We start from the raw sequence: 16,097 nt of genomic DNA, 5'->3' as shown, positions 1-16,097 counted from the left end.
CACACCTGCTTTCAATCAGTGTTTTTCCAATCTGTAATGAACTCACACATGCTTTTACTTTCTTACCACTCTCACTTGGCCAAATAAATTTTTACAAAAAAAAGATCTTTCTCATTTGTAATTTAAAGCAAACACTCATACTCAAGTTGAAAACCCACACTCTAAAACAAATATGTTAACCTCTGCTGGCACTGTCCACAAGAAACACAAACCGAACAAAGGTTTTTTCAGACATTGCATTTATCACATTACAATATGGAAATACAAATACAGATCAGATTTAATAAATATAATGTCAAGGGTCAAACAAGCCAGGGAAGTAAGCAAAAAACAATGCATTTCAGAAATGAATTATGAAATAAAATCAAAATGATAACATCTCCAATATAGAAATGTCTTCAACAAGACCCAAGTAATAGTTTCCGTGAAGGCAGCCATCTTCTACTGTAGTCTATAATACATTTGTATCTATCTGACACCCTGGAAATATTTTATGATTAGTGGATGCTGGAATATTCTTTTAAATCACTGATATTATTTGGTAAGTTGCCCTTCATGGAGCTCAAAGTCAGGTTTGTACTGGGCCAGTTTTAAATCACCACTCAGGCAAGACCTAGGTGATGGTACTTTCCTGATCTAGAGACAAGATGGCTTGAAGTTGGCTCTGATCCATCAAGCAATTCGCTGTTAAATTAGTGAACTGCATGTTCTCATTTTCATGCAACATGTCTCGCATCTGGAATTCATGTTCTGTAGGGTGCATGCCACATTTATAAGTAGTCAATGTACACTGCATCTTCTGATAAAAAGAAGAAAAAAAAGTGCAAATACTTCTTTCCACAATGGTTCCCATTATCTTCACATCATTAAGAGTCAGTCAAACAGTCATGTGCCAAACAGGATAAGCCTGTGGTCTGATGGGAACCCAACTGTCAACTCAAGACTGTGACAACATTTATGTGTGTCATTATTTTCAATGAATACTCCATTACAAAATCACTCTATTGTTGTTTTCTTATAGAAATAAGATTAAACAATGTTTTAATAAGCCCCAATACACTTATTTTACCATGCAGAGACAATAAAAGAAAATGGTCTTGAAATCATTAGCACCTTTTCTTTTTGCCAGTAATGCAAGTGGAGTTTCAACAGAGGGTAGCTATTATGAAATTATAAATGATATACAGGTGAGCAGCTGCCTTGATAGTCTCATTGCCAAAATTCATCACAGATTAAGGAATTTGTGATTTAGGTTTCTATTTTTTTCTGTGCAAACATTTTCCCCATAAATAACCAAGACACAAGAGAGAAGATAAGTGTCAAATAATTATATTTAATTTTATTAATTTTTCATGAATGTCTAAATGACTTTTTGGTATCAGAATTCTTGTTTTGAGTTTCACAAAATGAAAATGACAATGAAAAAATATATTTTGAGGTTACAGAAGAAGGTTACTTTATAAAACAAAAACTAGTTTCCTGACAGCTGGCATAATTTTAAAATGGACTTCCTCTTATTAGAATATATGATAAAGGATACAGACTTCAAGACCACGGTGGTAATATTATTCAATTTCTAAGGCTGATACATACATACAAAATAAAACTCAAACAGTAAATAAAAAATAAAAAACATGATTCATGGCTATCGACTAGCTGATGCCATATGTAGTAAGTAGAAACCCCATTACAGTAACATCAGACCAGTCTATTAGTGAGCTTTCAATGTGAAGAATACTGGTGAGGCAGTTGGTTTTATGGTGATAGGAATGGCCGGGCGATCAAATGATTGTCCTTCCCTTCTTAAGACAATCCACATTTGCAACGTGACATCAAACCTTCACAGTTCCACTTTACGCAGTCTCCAGACCCCTCTGCACTGGGGGAGGGCACAGACACGACGTCACATTTACCTGAGGCAGTACCAGAAAGACAACTGATCATTTGGCACAATATTCAGAACAATGCAGTTATCTCTAATCTCTACTGCATCTCTCCCTTTCCTCCGGAAACATTGAAACCATTGTGAGGTCAGGAGGTAGGAATGAACTTGCATCACTTAATTATACATTTTATTTAAACACATGTTAATGTTTAAACTTGCATGCTTCGTCCAATCGCATGCAGACAGCCCACTTCCATTGAAATTGCAGTTGTACTCTTTTCTGGTTCTTCCAGGAAGCACTCTCCCCAAGTGTGCGTAGAGCCCAAACAGGAAGGATTTACTGGTATCACAATGGCTGAGCTTTTCAGGGTGTCCAACTTGATATGTGATATCCAAGCTGGTTCACTCCAGCTTTTTTATTTGAGTATGCTTTAATTGTTGATCGCAACTTACCATGTTATACTTCTGTAGATTTTCCAGTATCCTTAGCCTGCAGAAAAAAGCAGGCAGGATTTACACATCGATTTTATGATCTTGGGAAGATTATCAATGTAAACACCTATAGTGACAGCAAATAAATAAAACTATTTTCATTTTACACAGTGTTTTAATCAAAAGGACATTGGGTCACATTGGGTACTGGTGTCCTGTGAACCCACCTTTCCAGAGCGCTTGGGGCTCATTTTAGGCCTCTGTATGGGTGAAGAAAAAGACCACTGCCGGGGCAGAACAGGAGAGGCGTGAGCACGGAGACTTTGTAGAATTTGGTGGGCGTGGTTTTTCCCCGAGGAATGAGTGGAAGACACAGAGGATGTGTCTTCGGCTTCTCCACCAATCACAGACAGACAGATTTGATCAGAGCTGCTGAATCCACTCACACTCTCCCCAGACGATTCTGAGCTGTCCACTGGAAAAAAGAAATGACATGAAATTATTATATTCACGATACTCTGTTGTATTATTCAATTTGCAGTTCTTTGTGCTATTGTTGAGTTTCTTATGTACATATCTTGTTCCCAGTCACTCACACAGTAGATGAAAGCTCTCGTTCTCATTGTCCAGATCATCATCCTCCAAAGCTGTTGTGGCTGAGTAGAGGCCATGGCTGGTGCCTGTCTGGGATTGGTCGCATAGGTAGCCAATGGCAGACAGGGACCCTCGCCCAGAGGAGAAAGAGGAGCGACTTTCAGAAGATGATGCACTGCTGCCTGATCCAATAGAATTAGGGCGTGGCAAAACGAGAGCTCCCTTAGTCCCTGAACCCCCAGAGGACGTTGAAACCTTGGGTTCTGGGAGGTAAAAAGGAAACAGAAAACACAGTGAGGTAGACTAGCCAAGCATAATGACTTCCATTTGCACTTTTTGTGTAGGATTTTAACTGAAGCCTAACTATCAGAAATAACAGTACCTCCTCCGGTCAGCACGCGATCACTGATTGCCGCATCACTCGGCTTTATGTCCATGAAGGGTTTGTTGCCAATTCCCATGAACACCCGTTCCTGCATCCGGATCTCTACAAAACACACAGATCACAGATGTTACTAGCACTGACCGTGATGAAAATGAGGCAACCAAAAAGTTATATTAATTCTCAACGCCTTTGCATTCGGCTCAGTCTGCATGCCAAAAAAAAACCGGTATTCTTAAGTATAATATCACATATTATAGCATGCTATTTTTTCATATGGGATGTTAGGGACAGATGCATCACTCATTCATTGAGTGCTAGCTCCTTCCTGTAGTACAATGTGTACTGAAATAGGGACTAGCTAACAGTGGACTGCACACTGCAATGTTCCTGGTGTCTGGGTATTGCCACAATGGTGGTAAGTGAAGAGGCCAAGTATTGAATGGGCTATGATGTCCTGTGATGGCTGTTATGTCCACGCTCTGACCTCTGTTGTGCATGGCCTGCTCCCACAGAATCCGCTCCAGGTCGTTAGTCCAGGCTTTCTTCAGCTCATCGTTCTCAGCCTGGAGATTGTAGGTGTCTTGGGCCTTCCTCCGCCTAAACCAGATCTCAAAGCACAGCCCGCTACTGCCAGAGGTGTGTGTCATACCAATGTCAGAGGTCTGGCCAGAAACAAGAACAAGAGTCAGACTATTGCGCCATTTTGGACCAAATTATTTCATTATTGGCCTTCAACCAATCAATTTTCATTTTAATTGTCACATACAGCATTTTAAGCTTCATTTAATCAAGATAATTTTAGAAAGCATTACATTTGGCATACAATATTACACTCAGAGTGCACTTTATTAAATAGTTTTTAGAGTTATTGGTCTAGGCTTACTCCTGCTGTAGCCTATCCACTTAAGAGGATTGATGCATTGTGTGTTCAGAGATGCTCTTCTGCAAACCTGTTTTCATTTTCTTTTCCCCCTCGTTATTGTATTATTACCCTTTCATGTTTCTCACCTGATGTTTATTTGTTAGACCACTCTCACTCCCATGCCCCGCCTAGGTTCTCTCATTCCCCTGTGTATTTATACCTGTCCTTCTCAGTTGCACTTCACTAGTTTGTCTTATCCTTATGCCCTTATATTCCTTTACCCCAGTTCTAGCCTCCTTGTTCCCAAGCCCTTGCCCTTGTGGCATTCTGTCCTGGTGGTTTTTGTTTTCTGGATTCTTGTTTATGACCCCTGCCTGCTTCTTCGGACTCTTTTCTTGTTTTGTGGAACTCTCCCTTGTTTGGACTGACCTCCCGGTTTTTTAACTTCGCCTGTTTTTGACTACGCTCTGTCTGCCCCTTCCTCTGCTTATTAAACCTACCATTTTTTCAACATCCCTGAGTCTGCGCATGGTTCCTCTGCTCCACCATTGTGACAATACCACTGTGTGGTTATTTGCTTTACTTTATTTTTGTTATTTTTGCTTTTCGCACCATTCTCTGCAAACTCTAGAGACTGTTGGTTTGAATATCTCAGAAACTGTTGCGTGTGAAAATCTCCAGTTTCTGAGATATTCAAACCACCCTGCCTGGCACCAACAATCATGCCACGGTCAAAGTCACTTCGATAACATCTTCCCCATTCTGACATTTGGTCTGAAAACCTACTAAACCTCTTGACCATGTCCGCAAGCTTTTAAGCCTTTAGTTGCTGCCACATGATTGGCTGATTAAATATTGGCATTAACAAGGTGGTGCACAGGTCTACCTAATGAAGTGCTCAGTGAGTGTATATCATTGAGCATAATTCAGGAAACCTCTCTCTGTCCTTAGTAAAACTACCTTGAAGGACTGCTTGTAGATGTACACGTCATTTCCTACTTCTGTCTTCTTGGTTTTGCTGAAGAGGATGAGGTCTTGGAAAAGGAAGACATGACGGAAGCATTTCTTCTTCCTGAAGGACACCAGAAATTCATCCTGACGGATCAGCTGACCCTGGTCTTTGAGGTTCACCTGGAGAAGGTGCAGACAGTGAGTGGAGGTGCCCTGACAGACACCATATTCCCAGCACCATCCTCACTCCTCTGCAGACTCACTAGCTGATGGTCAACTCATGTTCTTTCTACACTCTCTTTCTTTCTCTCGGATAGCGTGGTTGGTGACAGTACAGTAGTTACCAGTGTTAAATTAAAGTTTATATACATTCAAGAACATCCATTACCAGGTATTGTCATAAGTTAAGGTCCTTCATGAATATTCAGAAGGTGCAGGAACTTGGAATGTTTGACCATGTTTACCATTTGACAGTACCGAGATGGACATTTAAGAAAAGGTGTATTCGTTGCTTACATCACAGTCTTGAATGTCGTCCATGGCCAGGAGGTCGTTGCCATGGCGCAGCTGGAAGCGGATGACCTCCAGGGCGGCCTGGATCTCGGCCCTCTCACGGGCGCGCTGGGGCCCGCACTCCCTCGCCATGTCCCGCAGGAGGAGGCTGTACTTACTGATCCTCTGGACAGGTTTCAGCAGGTAAGACCACAGGTCCATCTTATCCCCCAGCTCCGTCTGTTTCTGCTGCCCTCAGACACAAAGCACAGAGCCCATTAGCACACAGACTTAAACGTACTTAAAGGTCTGTTCTGCCAGGTGGAGAAGATCAGAGGTGAATAGCCTGATATCACCAAACATACTTACTTATTGCTCTTATTACATGTCCTTATTAACCATCCATGATTTTTAAAGTGACTACAATAATACTTCAATCATGTGTCCCTTACCTTTGACCTGAAAATATTGTAAGTGTTTCATAATATAATAGAATAGCAATTTACTGTGCAGTAAACAGAAATCTTGTTTTGTAAGACATGAAAATGAACATAATTCATTCATTCTTTCATTTCTTCATTCCCAACCTACAGTACTTCTTTGGAAGAAGCAGCTGCAGCAATGAGTCAAAATTCACCTGAAAAAATGGCTTGACTTTTAGAAAGTTTTGAAAACTGTGGGTTATCAGAATCTCAGCGGTGCGTTTCAGAAGGAATAGCCCCAAGCTTTTCCTGTCCTGTGATGTTAAAATAGTTTTTTTGAAAAAATGAGAGAAGATTATCCCATTCTCCGAGGAAACCTCTTTAATATTCAAAATGCTCCAAGTTAAAAAACTGCAGCACACTGTCATAAGGTATACGAATTAGCTATAACTGTCTGATTTTATCAGCCATAGAGTACAACAAAGACAATGAAATTCAATTAAATTTCATTTTATTGTTAAGTTAATAATTCTGATAAGTTGTCACTAAGACGCTCTGCAGGAAAACAAGTGTGTTTTATAGTTTTGTTTCGTATTTGCATACAGAACACAAATTTATACTTATACCACTCCCTTTGGGGAAATAAATATATTCTAATCTAATAATAAGAGACATGACAATGAGGGGCTGTGCTTTTGGTGCCGGTGTCTCACCTTGAAGAAGACATGTCCATGCTGACTCAGCAGGATGTCTGACTGTGGTTTGTTCTTGCTGTAGAGCGCGTAAAGAGCAAAGCCTTCCTTCTAAATTGAGAAACCAAAACATCAATGTAACATTCTGGGGAAGTGTATCATCCACTTTAGTTAGTCACAACGCTTTCCCGTCATGACTTCAGTGAGTGGATTTCCAAGTAATGGAAAATCGGACTTCAGATTACACACGGATAAGCATGTACTGCATGACTGATTTTAAGGCTGAGAATGGAATTATTGTAATTCTTGCACAATCCATGGCTATAGATGGGGTGGAGAATTCACCCCTGGGTGTTAACAGGGTTGGCCATTGCTATCGCAGATCACAGTTCCTTCACCATTCACCATTTTGACAGGCCACCTCAACTGGTACTTTGGTATGAAATAATTTGCTGCCCTAACAGTAATTCTGAGTAAAAGCCTGCACCCACACTCATTTTCAAAAATACGATTTAAATATGTATGTAGTATAGGTTTCAGTCGAGGAGAGTATATGGTTCTTGAGATGAAGACCAGAGACTGATGTCCCCTACAGCGGACAGAAGTGATTTGGTGGGTAAGGAACGCGTTGTGGCGGGGGTGGAGGTAACGCCAGCAGAAGGGGATTGTGCGACTCACGTGTCGGAGGAAGCAGCGGCCCACGCCGCGTGGGTCTGTGGCGCAGCCCTCCAGCGCCGGGAGGAAGGACAGCAGGTGAAAGTCGTGGAGCTTCTCCAGGTTCCCGAAGATGCAGCCGCGTTGGCCCCTGAGGGCCTGGGGCACGTCGGAGCGCTCCAGCTCGGGGATGTAGTGCGCCGTGACGTAGCCCAGCGAGCGCACGTACTCCCGCTCCGTCGCCAGCAGCTCCTCCACGATCCGCTGCAGCTTCCTGCCCCACACACAGCGCCCACGTTACCACGGCTACACACCACCTCATGCCCCACACACAGCGCCCACGTTACCACGGCTACACACCACCTCATGCCCCACACACAGCGCCCACGTTACCATGGCTACACACCACCTCATGCCCCACACACAGCGCCCACGTTACCACGGCTACACACCACCTCATGCCCCACACACAGCGCCCACGTTACCATGGCTACACACCACCTTATGCCCCACACACAGCGCCCACGTTACCACGGCTACACACCACCTCATGCTCATGTGCACAGCGCCCATGTTACCACGGCTACACACCACCTCATGCTCATGTGCACAGCGCCCACGTTACCACGGCTACACACCACCTCATGCTCATGTGCACAGCGTCCACGTTACCACGGCTACACACCGCCTCACGCTCATGCGCACAGCGCCCACGTTACCACGGCTACACACTACCTCATGCTCATGCGCACACCGCCCACGTTACCACGGCTACACACCACCCCCTGCTCATGCGCACACCGCCCACGTTACCACGGCTACACACCACCTCATGCGCACAGCGACCACGTTACCACGGCTACGTACCACTTTATGCTCATGCGCACAGCACCCATGATACCACGGCTACGTACCACTTTATGCTCATGGGCACAGCACCCACGTTACCACAACTGCGTACCACTTTATGCTCAAGCGCACAGCGATCACATTACCACAGCTACGCACCACCTCATGCTAATACACACAGATAGTGTGGAACGCGCGCACCATGTGTCAAATGTGCTGGCATACCTCCGGCATATTTCACACATATAATGTGCCAAATGATTCCAATATAAACCCAGACAAATGCGTATACCAGGGCTTGGCCACCCTGGCCCTGAAGTTTTCCTTCTATTACACCCCTCTATTACATAACCAGATCTATCCTTTACCAGATACCCAGTGTGGATGGCTGGTAGGATGGTGAATGATACTCAGGGTACAATATATGGTCGTTTACTCACTTTTAACCATGCATCTTATGAATGAGTCGCAAAATTTCTGACCAAAAGAGCATTGTTATTATTGTATCACCCGTAACATAAAATTTATGCTCTTATGTTTACAACATGCAGAAACCATGGCAATATATTGCCCCATGTTTAGCATGTTCTTTAATGTGCATAACTGTGAATAACTGTACCTGTATGACATCATAGCCAGCTTTGTAAGGGAGAGGAAGAGAAAGCATGAACAAAATGGATCTATGGATCTGGATCAAATCTTTCTTATGGATCTTATTGAATACAGCAGACTTTCAAAATTGAGACGTCACAATATCTTACAGCATGCTGTTGCCGTGGTCACAGGGGTCTGACGCGGGGGTCTGGCCCTCATGCCCGAGCCCGGCGGGGGTCTCGGGGTCGCTGAGGGGGCAGGGCTCGTTGGCGCAGAAGCTGCCGTGGCGGGAGATCTGGTAGTGCTGCGCGGCCTTCAGGATGCGGCAGGAGGGCTGTCCGTGAGCGCAGGAGAGGCCCAGGGCGGGGCCCGGGTCCAGGGGCCGGGCTGACTCCTCCTGAGGCTCGACCTGGGAGGAGCTGATGCTGGAACCCTCGCTCAGTGACCGGCCCAGGGCCTGGTGGCACGCCACCCCCTTGGCAGGGTCGTCTTCCCCAAACCCCGCGTCGCCCTCGCGCTCCTCTGCAGTCAGGCCGCTCTCCTCTTCCGCTCTGGGTTTTGGGAGCTCTGATGCAGGGAGCTCGGAGTCCTCCGTTGTTTTGGCTCCACTGCCACGGGGGGTGAACTGAAAGCACGTCACCCCGGCGCTGTCGCCCTCGCTGACACGCCGGCCCCCCGGCAGGCCCGCTCCGGCGCTCTCCGCCGCCCGCCGAACGTCCGCGGGAGAGGGCTCTGACAGGCTTCTATCGGCCTTCACCTGACACCTGGGCTCTGCCATCCCCACCACGGGCCTCTGGGCTCTGTCAGCCTCCCGCAGCCTCTCCTCCAGCTGCTCCCTGACCTCCTGGCACCGGAGCCAGGCCACATTCCATACCCTCACTCCCCTTGAGCAAGCGCTAGCCCGGGCCTTAGCATCATTGAAGTGCTCGGCAGAAAATTCACCAAACCGCTCCTGGAAACGCTTCAGTGCACTCTGATGAGTCTTTGCTGAATAGCATCCAGGCTGTGCCTGGTCCATATATTGTCTGCATTCCTTGGCAAGCTCAGTAGCCTGAAAGGAGAGACAAATAGTCGTCGGGTAAGTCCTTCAGGAGATTTTGTTTTTGGCATTTAACATTTGAAACTTCAAATTGTTCATTCCTAACCTAGGCCTGAGTTCAATGAGCATTTGTCTTCATCTTCTACTTCTACTTTTCTACATTAACTCTCTTCACCAGTTGCTATTTTTGTCAAAACAACATTGGTATTTTACATTTTGATGAAAAATAAAGAGAACAGTTTGTTGAATCAAGGCGAACCCAGTAGTTTATGGTGAGCAGTTAATCATCTAAACATTCAGGTGAAAACCTGGCAACATTTGGCTGAAAAGTGAAAATCCTCTCGCCGATTAAGACATAGACAGGCAATATCACTGGGATGTGACCTTTTTGTCCGCCGGTTCCAGACCAACCTTTTCACAGAAGCGGTACAGGTTGGCCATGGTCTCCAGTTCAGTGCGACACCGCTCTGCCCTCTGCGAGAAGTCAGCAAGGCTGGCCTTGAATGTGCGCACCATTGACCGAAATGCCCCAGTCTCGCGATAGGACGCCCCCTCCACCTTCTCTGCTTCAGCTATCAAAGCCAGAGCCTGCTGGTTTTGCTCCTGAAATGAGCGCCAAATCCGGTAAAGACACAGAAATGTACAATCTGTTCTTTTTTAGATACTTAGATACTCATCAGTGTGCCTGCTGTTTGTCAAGAGTTAGATTTTCTGCTTCAATTCAGTGAATAATTGTGCAGGATTCAGACCACCCATTCTATACAATTCCCTCCTCTTATACAATTCTCAGTTCTTCTTATACAATGCTCAGGCTTACACAATGTATGTACAGTATGCTTGTGCGTAAATTAAAATGTGAATTTGTGTACGCATGTATATTTGTATTGTAATTTCCCTGCTGATGCTGCCGTCTTGAACCATGTCTGTCTTGAGAAGTAGACTTTGTCTCACAGAGATGGCTTTGGGAAAACACAGGGTAGATGAAATGCAGTGACTTACGCTGGTCTGTGCAAGGAAGGTGCTGAACCGCTGACGTGTCTGCTCCACCCTCTCCAGTGTGTCCAGACCTGCATTCGCTTCCACAAGCTGCCATTCTCCTTCTTCAGTGAACCAGCCCATGGCCTACACACAGGGACCACTCAGTCAAAAAAAAAAACGCTAAATGCTTCACGTTTATCCTGGTAGATAAGATGCACTGATGTGGCCCTTTTTCATCTGAAGATATTTCTTCATTGACACCATTTTTGAAACTGACTCATGCTGAAAGGTGATAACACGCTAGGGTAATGCTCTGTTCCTGGGTCTTCCAAATAAATCACCAGAACAGCTGCAGCTTGGATGCAGCTGGAAGAAGCCTTCCAAATATCTAAAAGAGAACTTACATTTCTCTTCACTATGATTACATTTTGTGCGAGAATTGATGTTTCAAGTTATTTTGTGGTAGTCCTTGATGGATTAGCACCCAATTCCCTTTCCTTTTGTTTTGTTAATGGCCACACAGAACCAACTTTTAAAATCAGATCCAAAGGTGAATCATGCATAAATAATCCACCTCTGGAATACACAATCATACTTTTCAGAGGGAACAAAATTCAAGGAACTTTTCACCACAGACACTGACCATTTTTTCTAAAAAATAAATACAATTCACTGCAAAACTATTTTTATGATTAACTGTTAAACATACTAAACTGTAGAAGATGATATTGGGCCAGGAATAATGTAACAATAAATTAGATTGAACATGAAATGGATACTTCATTGCACTGTGTAACACCCATTTCTAATAAGGTAGCTAGCAATTTCTGCTGTTAGCTAGGATACTTGCTTTTCTGAAGACACTGTCCTACAGATTTGACTGACTGCACCCATACATGAGTAAAGAGCGGATCTTGTCTAATGGCTTTTGTAGCCCACTTAAAAATATGTGGCATTAGCTTGACAGCTAGCTACATTATGTATCATTGTATCAAGATTTTCATAGACAACTTGAGTGTTTTACCCTCTTGAACCTGTCCTCCAAACCTCTGAGATGGAGCAGGAAGTCCAGATGCTGCAGACTCTCATTGGACTTCATCACCAGGCAGTGAACCTGCTCCTCTACCTGATCATACAGGCTGGTCACTGAGTCCATGGCATCCCTGTAGGAAGAGCCAAACACTGTCAGAGTCCTCAACCTCCTCCGAACATGGAATCAAGCAGATGTGAAGAGTAGGTAGTCAGATGTATGCTGTGATACTGTGGTATATGGATAGATGTAGGTCACCGCCTGCTCTTTATAAAAGTGTCATAGGATCTTTAATAACAACAGTGGGTTAAGTGCTTGGACTAATGTCTCCTCTGTAGGACTGAAAATGATGAAATGCTGTGGATTAAGTGTGGCTTGGCACTACATTTTGAGAAGCACATTTGAGGTGGCCAAGCAGAAGATATGAGTGGTGTGAGCACTGGATGTTACATCTCCAGATTATGAGACATTCTGTTTTCCATCATGAGAAGGAAGCTCTATTTGGATGTCTACTTTGGAAATGTGAAATAAGCGGGGGTGCTGAAAATGAACTGCAGCCATAACATACGTCTACAACGTGCATGCATTACATCATGCATTACATCAGGCCGCTCTCTCTGAAACCAGTCCAAACCACAGCCGGTGCCTTTGTAAATAGATGTCCACCCTGTCTTTCTACACCGCAGTAAAAGTAATCCGCCGTGATTTACCGATAGTCCTCGGAATGAGGGAATCTGGTCTCCTTTTTCAGCCTGGCCAGCGTGGCCCCGCCCTCTCTCTGCAGGGCCACCAATCGAGTGTCCTCCAGCACCTCCTTCATCAAAGCCTTCTGCTCCCTGATGCACTGCTGGACCTCCTGCCAGGGCAAGCCAGATGCTGGGAGATCAGAGCTGCCAGAAGCCGCAAGGCATTCGAGGTAACAGGAGCGCACGCCAGGGTTTCTGATCATAAACAAACCGTGTACCTGCACTGTGTCCACTCCTCTGAGGTCTGCGAGTCTCTCAATGGCCCTCTGGAGCAAACTAGAGGCTTCACGCAAGTCTGACACGAAAGGATCTAGTTTCTGGAAGAAAGAGAGGTTTCATTTGTCTGATTTCCCTCCACGCATATTCTACAATAGGATTGTGAGTCTAAGCTGGAAACCGAAGCCAGAACTCTAACAGTAAAATATTATGTGATGAATCAATTCTTACAGAGAACATTTGGTCCAAACTGGACTTACAGTATGTACTCTAGAGTTTAAGTAACACTGGACATTTTACTGTGTAGAACTGTTCATCTTTAGGTTAGATTACCATTTATCGTAATACTTTAAGGGCCAACTTCAATTTCTACATCCCAGATGCCAAAGCCGGGTTTTAATTATCCAAATTATAAATCCTTCAAATGAATGCTACTTCTGGATGTTTCCATGTCATTTAAATCAACATTTTCAATACATGTGAAATATTTGGACAAATGTATTGAGGCCCTGGAAGGCATACACCTGCTGCACAGGTGTGCATGTCCCACCTGATAGAGCTTCAGCCAATCGCTGTGGCTGTAAGGGAAGGTGCCGTCCAGCGTTGACGTCAGCTGCTGTCCTTCCACTGACTTATGGAGAGCCTTCATCGAGGTGACAACATCCATCTGAGCAGAGGGCAGTATGATGTCAGCATAGCAAAACCTCTGAGAAACCAAAGCTAACACTAACACACGCAAACCTTTTAGTCACCGCAGGTTTTACGTTCCATTGCAACATGAGCCCAGCCCACCTCCCACCTCCACCCCCAACATTTTTTTTGCTTTTTTATTCTTTATAAGTGACTAATTCTTTGTCTCTTACTGAGCTGAGAAAGTATTAATTCAATCTTGCAGCTGTGTAGTTTGAACAAATACATTCAATCCCACACATCCCTGTTATTTTAAAGCACGAGCAGTTGTGAACTTTAAAAAGATTTTTTAAATCGCTTCGGCCAAAATTAGGTCCAAATTATGAAGTAATAAATTTGTTCTCTCAGACATATCAACTGTCTAAAAAAAAAAATCACCAGAAGAGCTGGAATACTCCATGGAACATTATGCTAGACTTTCAAAATTCTAAACACCTTTGTTGAGAAAAACAGAATTATCTTTGCCTTTTAAGGATGCAGCTATCAATGACAATAAGCCTGACCCCTTGTACTAACCTGTTGCCCAGGGTGGCGTTCTGGACGAGGGCTGGTCTCTTTGTCCACCAGCATAAGGACACTGTGGATGATGTGTGGGGCCTGCACCTGGGCCGAAGCCTGAGCAGAAGCCACCATTTTAGCACACAACAACAACGGCCATTTCAAAAAAATGCTTCATGCGTCACTTTGGATTTCTGATGTGCAGGGCTTACTCCCCTTCCTTATACTTTTTTTTTTTCAATATTATGGGAAGGAATATGAAATCTGATGGATATATCCCTGTTACAATTCATTTTATAGTTACTTGCATACTTATGTTTGTTTATGTATTACATTACATTAATGGCATTTGGCAGACGCTCTTATCCAGAGCGACGTACAACAAAGTGCATACCCATAACCAGGGATAAGTGCGCTGAAAGACCCTAGAGGGAAGTACAATTTCAACTGCTACCTGCACAACAAAGATAAGGACCAGGGCCTATTTGATTTTTTCTTTTTCTTTTTTTTTCTTCAAACTGCAACACGCAAATGTATGAACAAACCCCTTAACTAGCCAAACACTGTTTACCTAGCCAAACTAAAAATACTGATACACAGAAAGTAAATCACAGAAAGACAACAATTAAGGTTCACAGGGAGGTAGGGAGGGACGGGGAGAGTTGCTGCTTGAAGAGGTGCGTCTTCAGTTTGCGCTTGAAGATGGGAAGAGATTCTACAATTCTGACCTCAACGGGGAGTTCATTCCACCACCGTTGAGCCAGAACAGACAGTAATCGTGAGTGTGAGGTAGAAGTTTGGAGAGGGGGAGGTGCCAAGCGGCCTGTGGAGGCTGAATGAAGAGGTCTGGCAGGGGGGTAGGGTCTGATGATTTTTTGTAGATGAGCTGGGGAAGACCCCTTAACTGCTTGGAAGGCTAGCACCAATGTTTTGAATTTGATGTGAGCCATGACAGGCAGGGCGGCACGGATGGTGCAGTGGGTAGCACTGCCGCCTCACAACCTCCTGGGTTCGAATCCCCGTCGGCCGGGGCCTCTCTGTGCGGAGTTTGCATGTTCTCCCTGTGTCTGCGTGGGTTTCCTCCGGGTACTCCGGTTTCCTCCCACAGTCCAAAGACATGCAGGTTAGGCTGACTGGAGAGTCTAAATTGCCCATAGGTATGAGTGTGTGAGTGAATGGTGTGTGTGCCCTGCGATGGACTGGCGACCTGTCCAGGGTGTATTCCTGCCTTTCGCCCAATGTATGCTGGGATAGGCTCCAGCCCCCTGCGACCCTGATCAGGATAAGCAGGTTAAGATAATGGATGGATGGATGGATGGGCCATGACAGGCAGCCAGTGGAGGGAAGTAAGCAGGGGGGTGACATGTGAGTATTTGGGAAGGTTGAAGACCAGACGAGCTGCTGCATTCTGGATAAGTTGGAGGGGTCTGATGGCGGACGCTGGGAGGCCAGCCAAGAGGGAATTGCAGTAAATAAATAAATAAATTAATTAATTAAATTAAATAAACATAGATTAAATAAATTCCCTGTTAGGGAAATGAATAACAAAAACCAGACCTGTTTCCCAAAACCCGTAGCCTAATATGGGGTGTGACTTGCGCTGAATTTATTTTCTCTCTTTCATGAATAGTGATTTAGCTGTGTTTTGATTGAGGAGCTGTGTGAAAGTGCTCTGATACTATACTGCGCCCTGGTGGATATGTGTAGTATTACCTGTAGGCACAGATGTGTACAAAAGAAAACTGACCTGAATCGTTAGCAGAGCTTTGAACAGCGTTTCTGGAGGTGATTTCTTCCTTCCATCTATGACTACTGTCATTCCCAGATTTCGAACCTCCTTCCTAAAGGTTCAAGCACAAGAGCGTGAGAATGTATCGGAATACTCACTTTGGACAGCAAACCAAAATTAACAATTATCTGTCTCTTTTTTCCCCTCCCTTCGTGAAATCCCCCCTTGAAGCTCACAACGCGTCTTTGAAAGACCCATTTGTGAGACCAAAAAAAACCGCCGGTTTTTACGAGCTTGCATACCAGACAGGGGGCGGCTCTCAAAATGGGTATAGTGTCATCTTTGTTTTGAAACATGCC

The 16,097-nt window shown here is 44.5% G+C and overlaps 1 protein-coding gene across 3 annotated transcripts in view; it reads right to left on the bottom strand.

Moving 5' to 3' along the window:
• Positions 1-283: 283 nt before the first annotated feature.
• Positions 284-16,097, bottom strand: part of LOC133109337 (pleckstrin homology domain-containing family G member 4B-like) — a 36,172-nt gene continuing 20,358 nt past the window's right edge. The window contains exons 6-24 of one of the 3 annotated variants that reach the window (XM_061218623.1): positions 15,757-15,850; positions 14,028-14,126; positions 13,372-13,488; positions 12,824-12,922; positions 12,570-12,715; positions 11,854-11,992; positions 10,851-10,973; positions 10,263-10,454; positions 8,980-9,863; positions 7,394-7,643; positions 6,737-6,826; positions 5,626-5,850; positions 5,119-5,289; positions 3,781-3,958; positions 3,294-3,398; positions 2,914-3,174; positions 2,545-2,792; positions 2,339-2,375; positions 284-1,913 (exon numbers count right to left, since the gene is read on the bottom strand). In XM_061218623.1, coding sequence (XP_061074607.1) covers positions 2,343-2,375; positions 2,545-2,792; positions 2,914-3,174; positions 3,294-3,398; positions 3,781-3,958; positions 5,119-5,289; positions 5,626-5,850; positions 6,737-6,826; positions 7,394-7,643; positions 8,980-9,863; positions 10,263-10,454; positions 10,851-10,973; positions 11,854-11,992; positions 12,570-12,715; positions 12,824-12,922; positions 13,372-13,488; positions 14,028-14,126; positions 15,757-15,850 — 3,454 coding nt within the window. In that variant the 3' untranslated portion in view covers positions 284-1,913; positions 2,339-2,342. The remainder of the gene's footprint in view (positions 1,914-2,338; positions 2,376-2,544; positions 2,793-2,913; positions 3,175-3,293; positions 3,399-3,780; positions 3,959-5,118; positions 5,290-5,625; positions 5,851-6,736; positions 6,827-7,393; positions 7,644-8,979; positions 9,864-10,262; positions 10,455-10,850; positions 10,974-11,853; positions 11,993-12,569; positions 12,716-12,823; positions 12,923-13,371; positions 13,489-14,027; positions 14,127-15,756; positions 15,851-16,097) is intronic. The other 2 variants (XM_061218624.1, XM_061218625.1) reach the window with 2 other exon arrangements.

The sequence above is a fragment of the Conger conger genome, chromosome 14 (genome assembly GCF_963514075.1).
Source record: "Conger conger chromosome 14, fConCon1.1, whole genome shotgun sequence".
NCBI classification, from domain to species: domain Eukaryota; kingdom Metazoa; phylum Chordata; class Actinopteri; order Anguilliformes; family Congridae; genus Conger; species Conger conger.
This window is presented reverse-complemented; position numbering and strand designations above follow the sequence as displayed.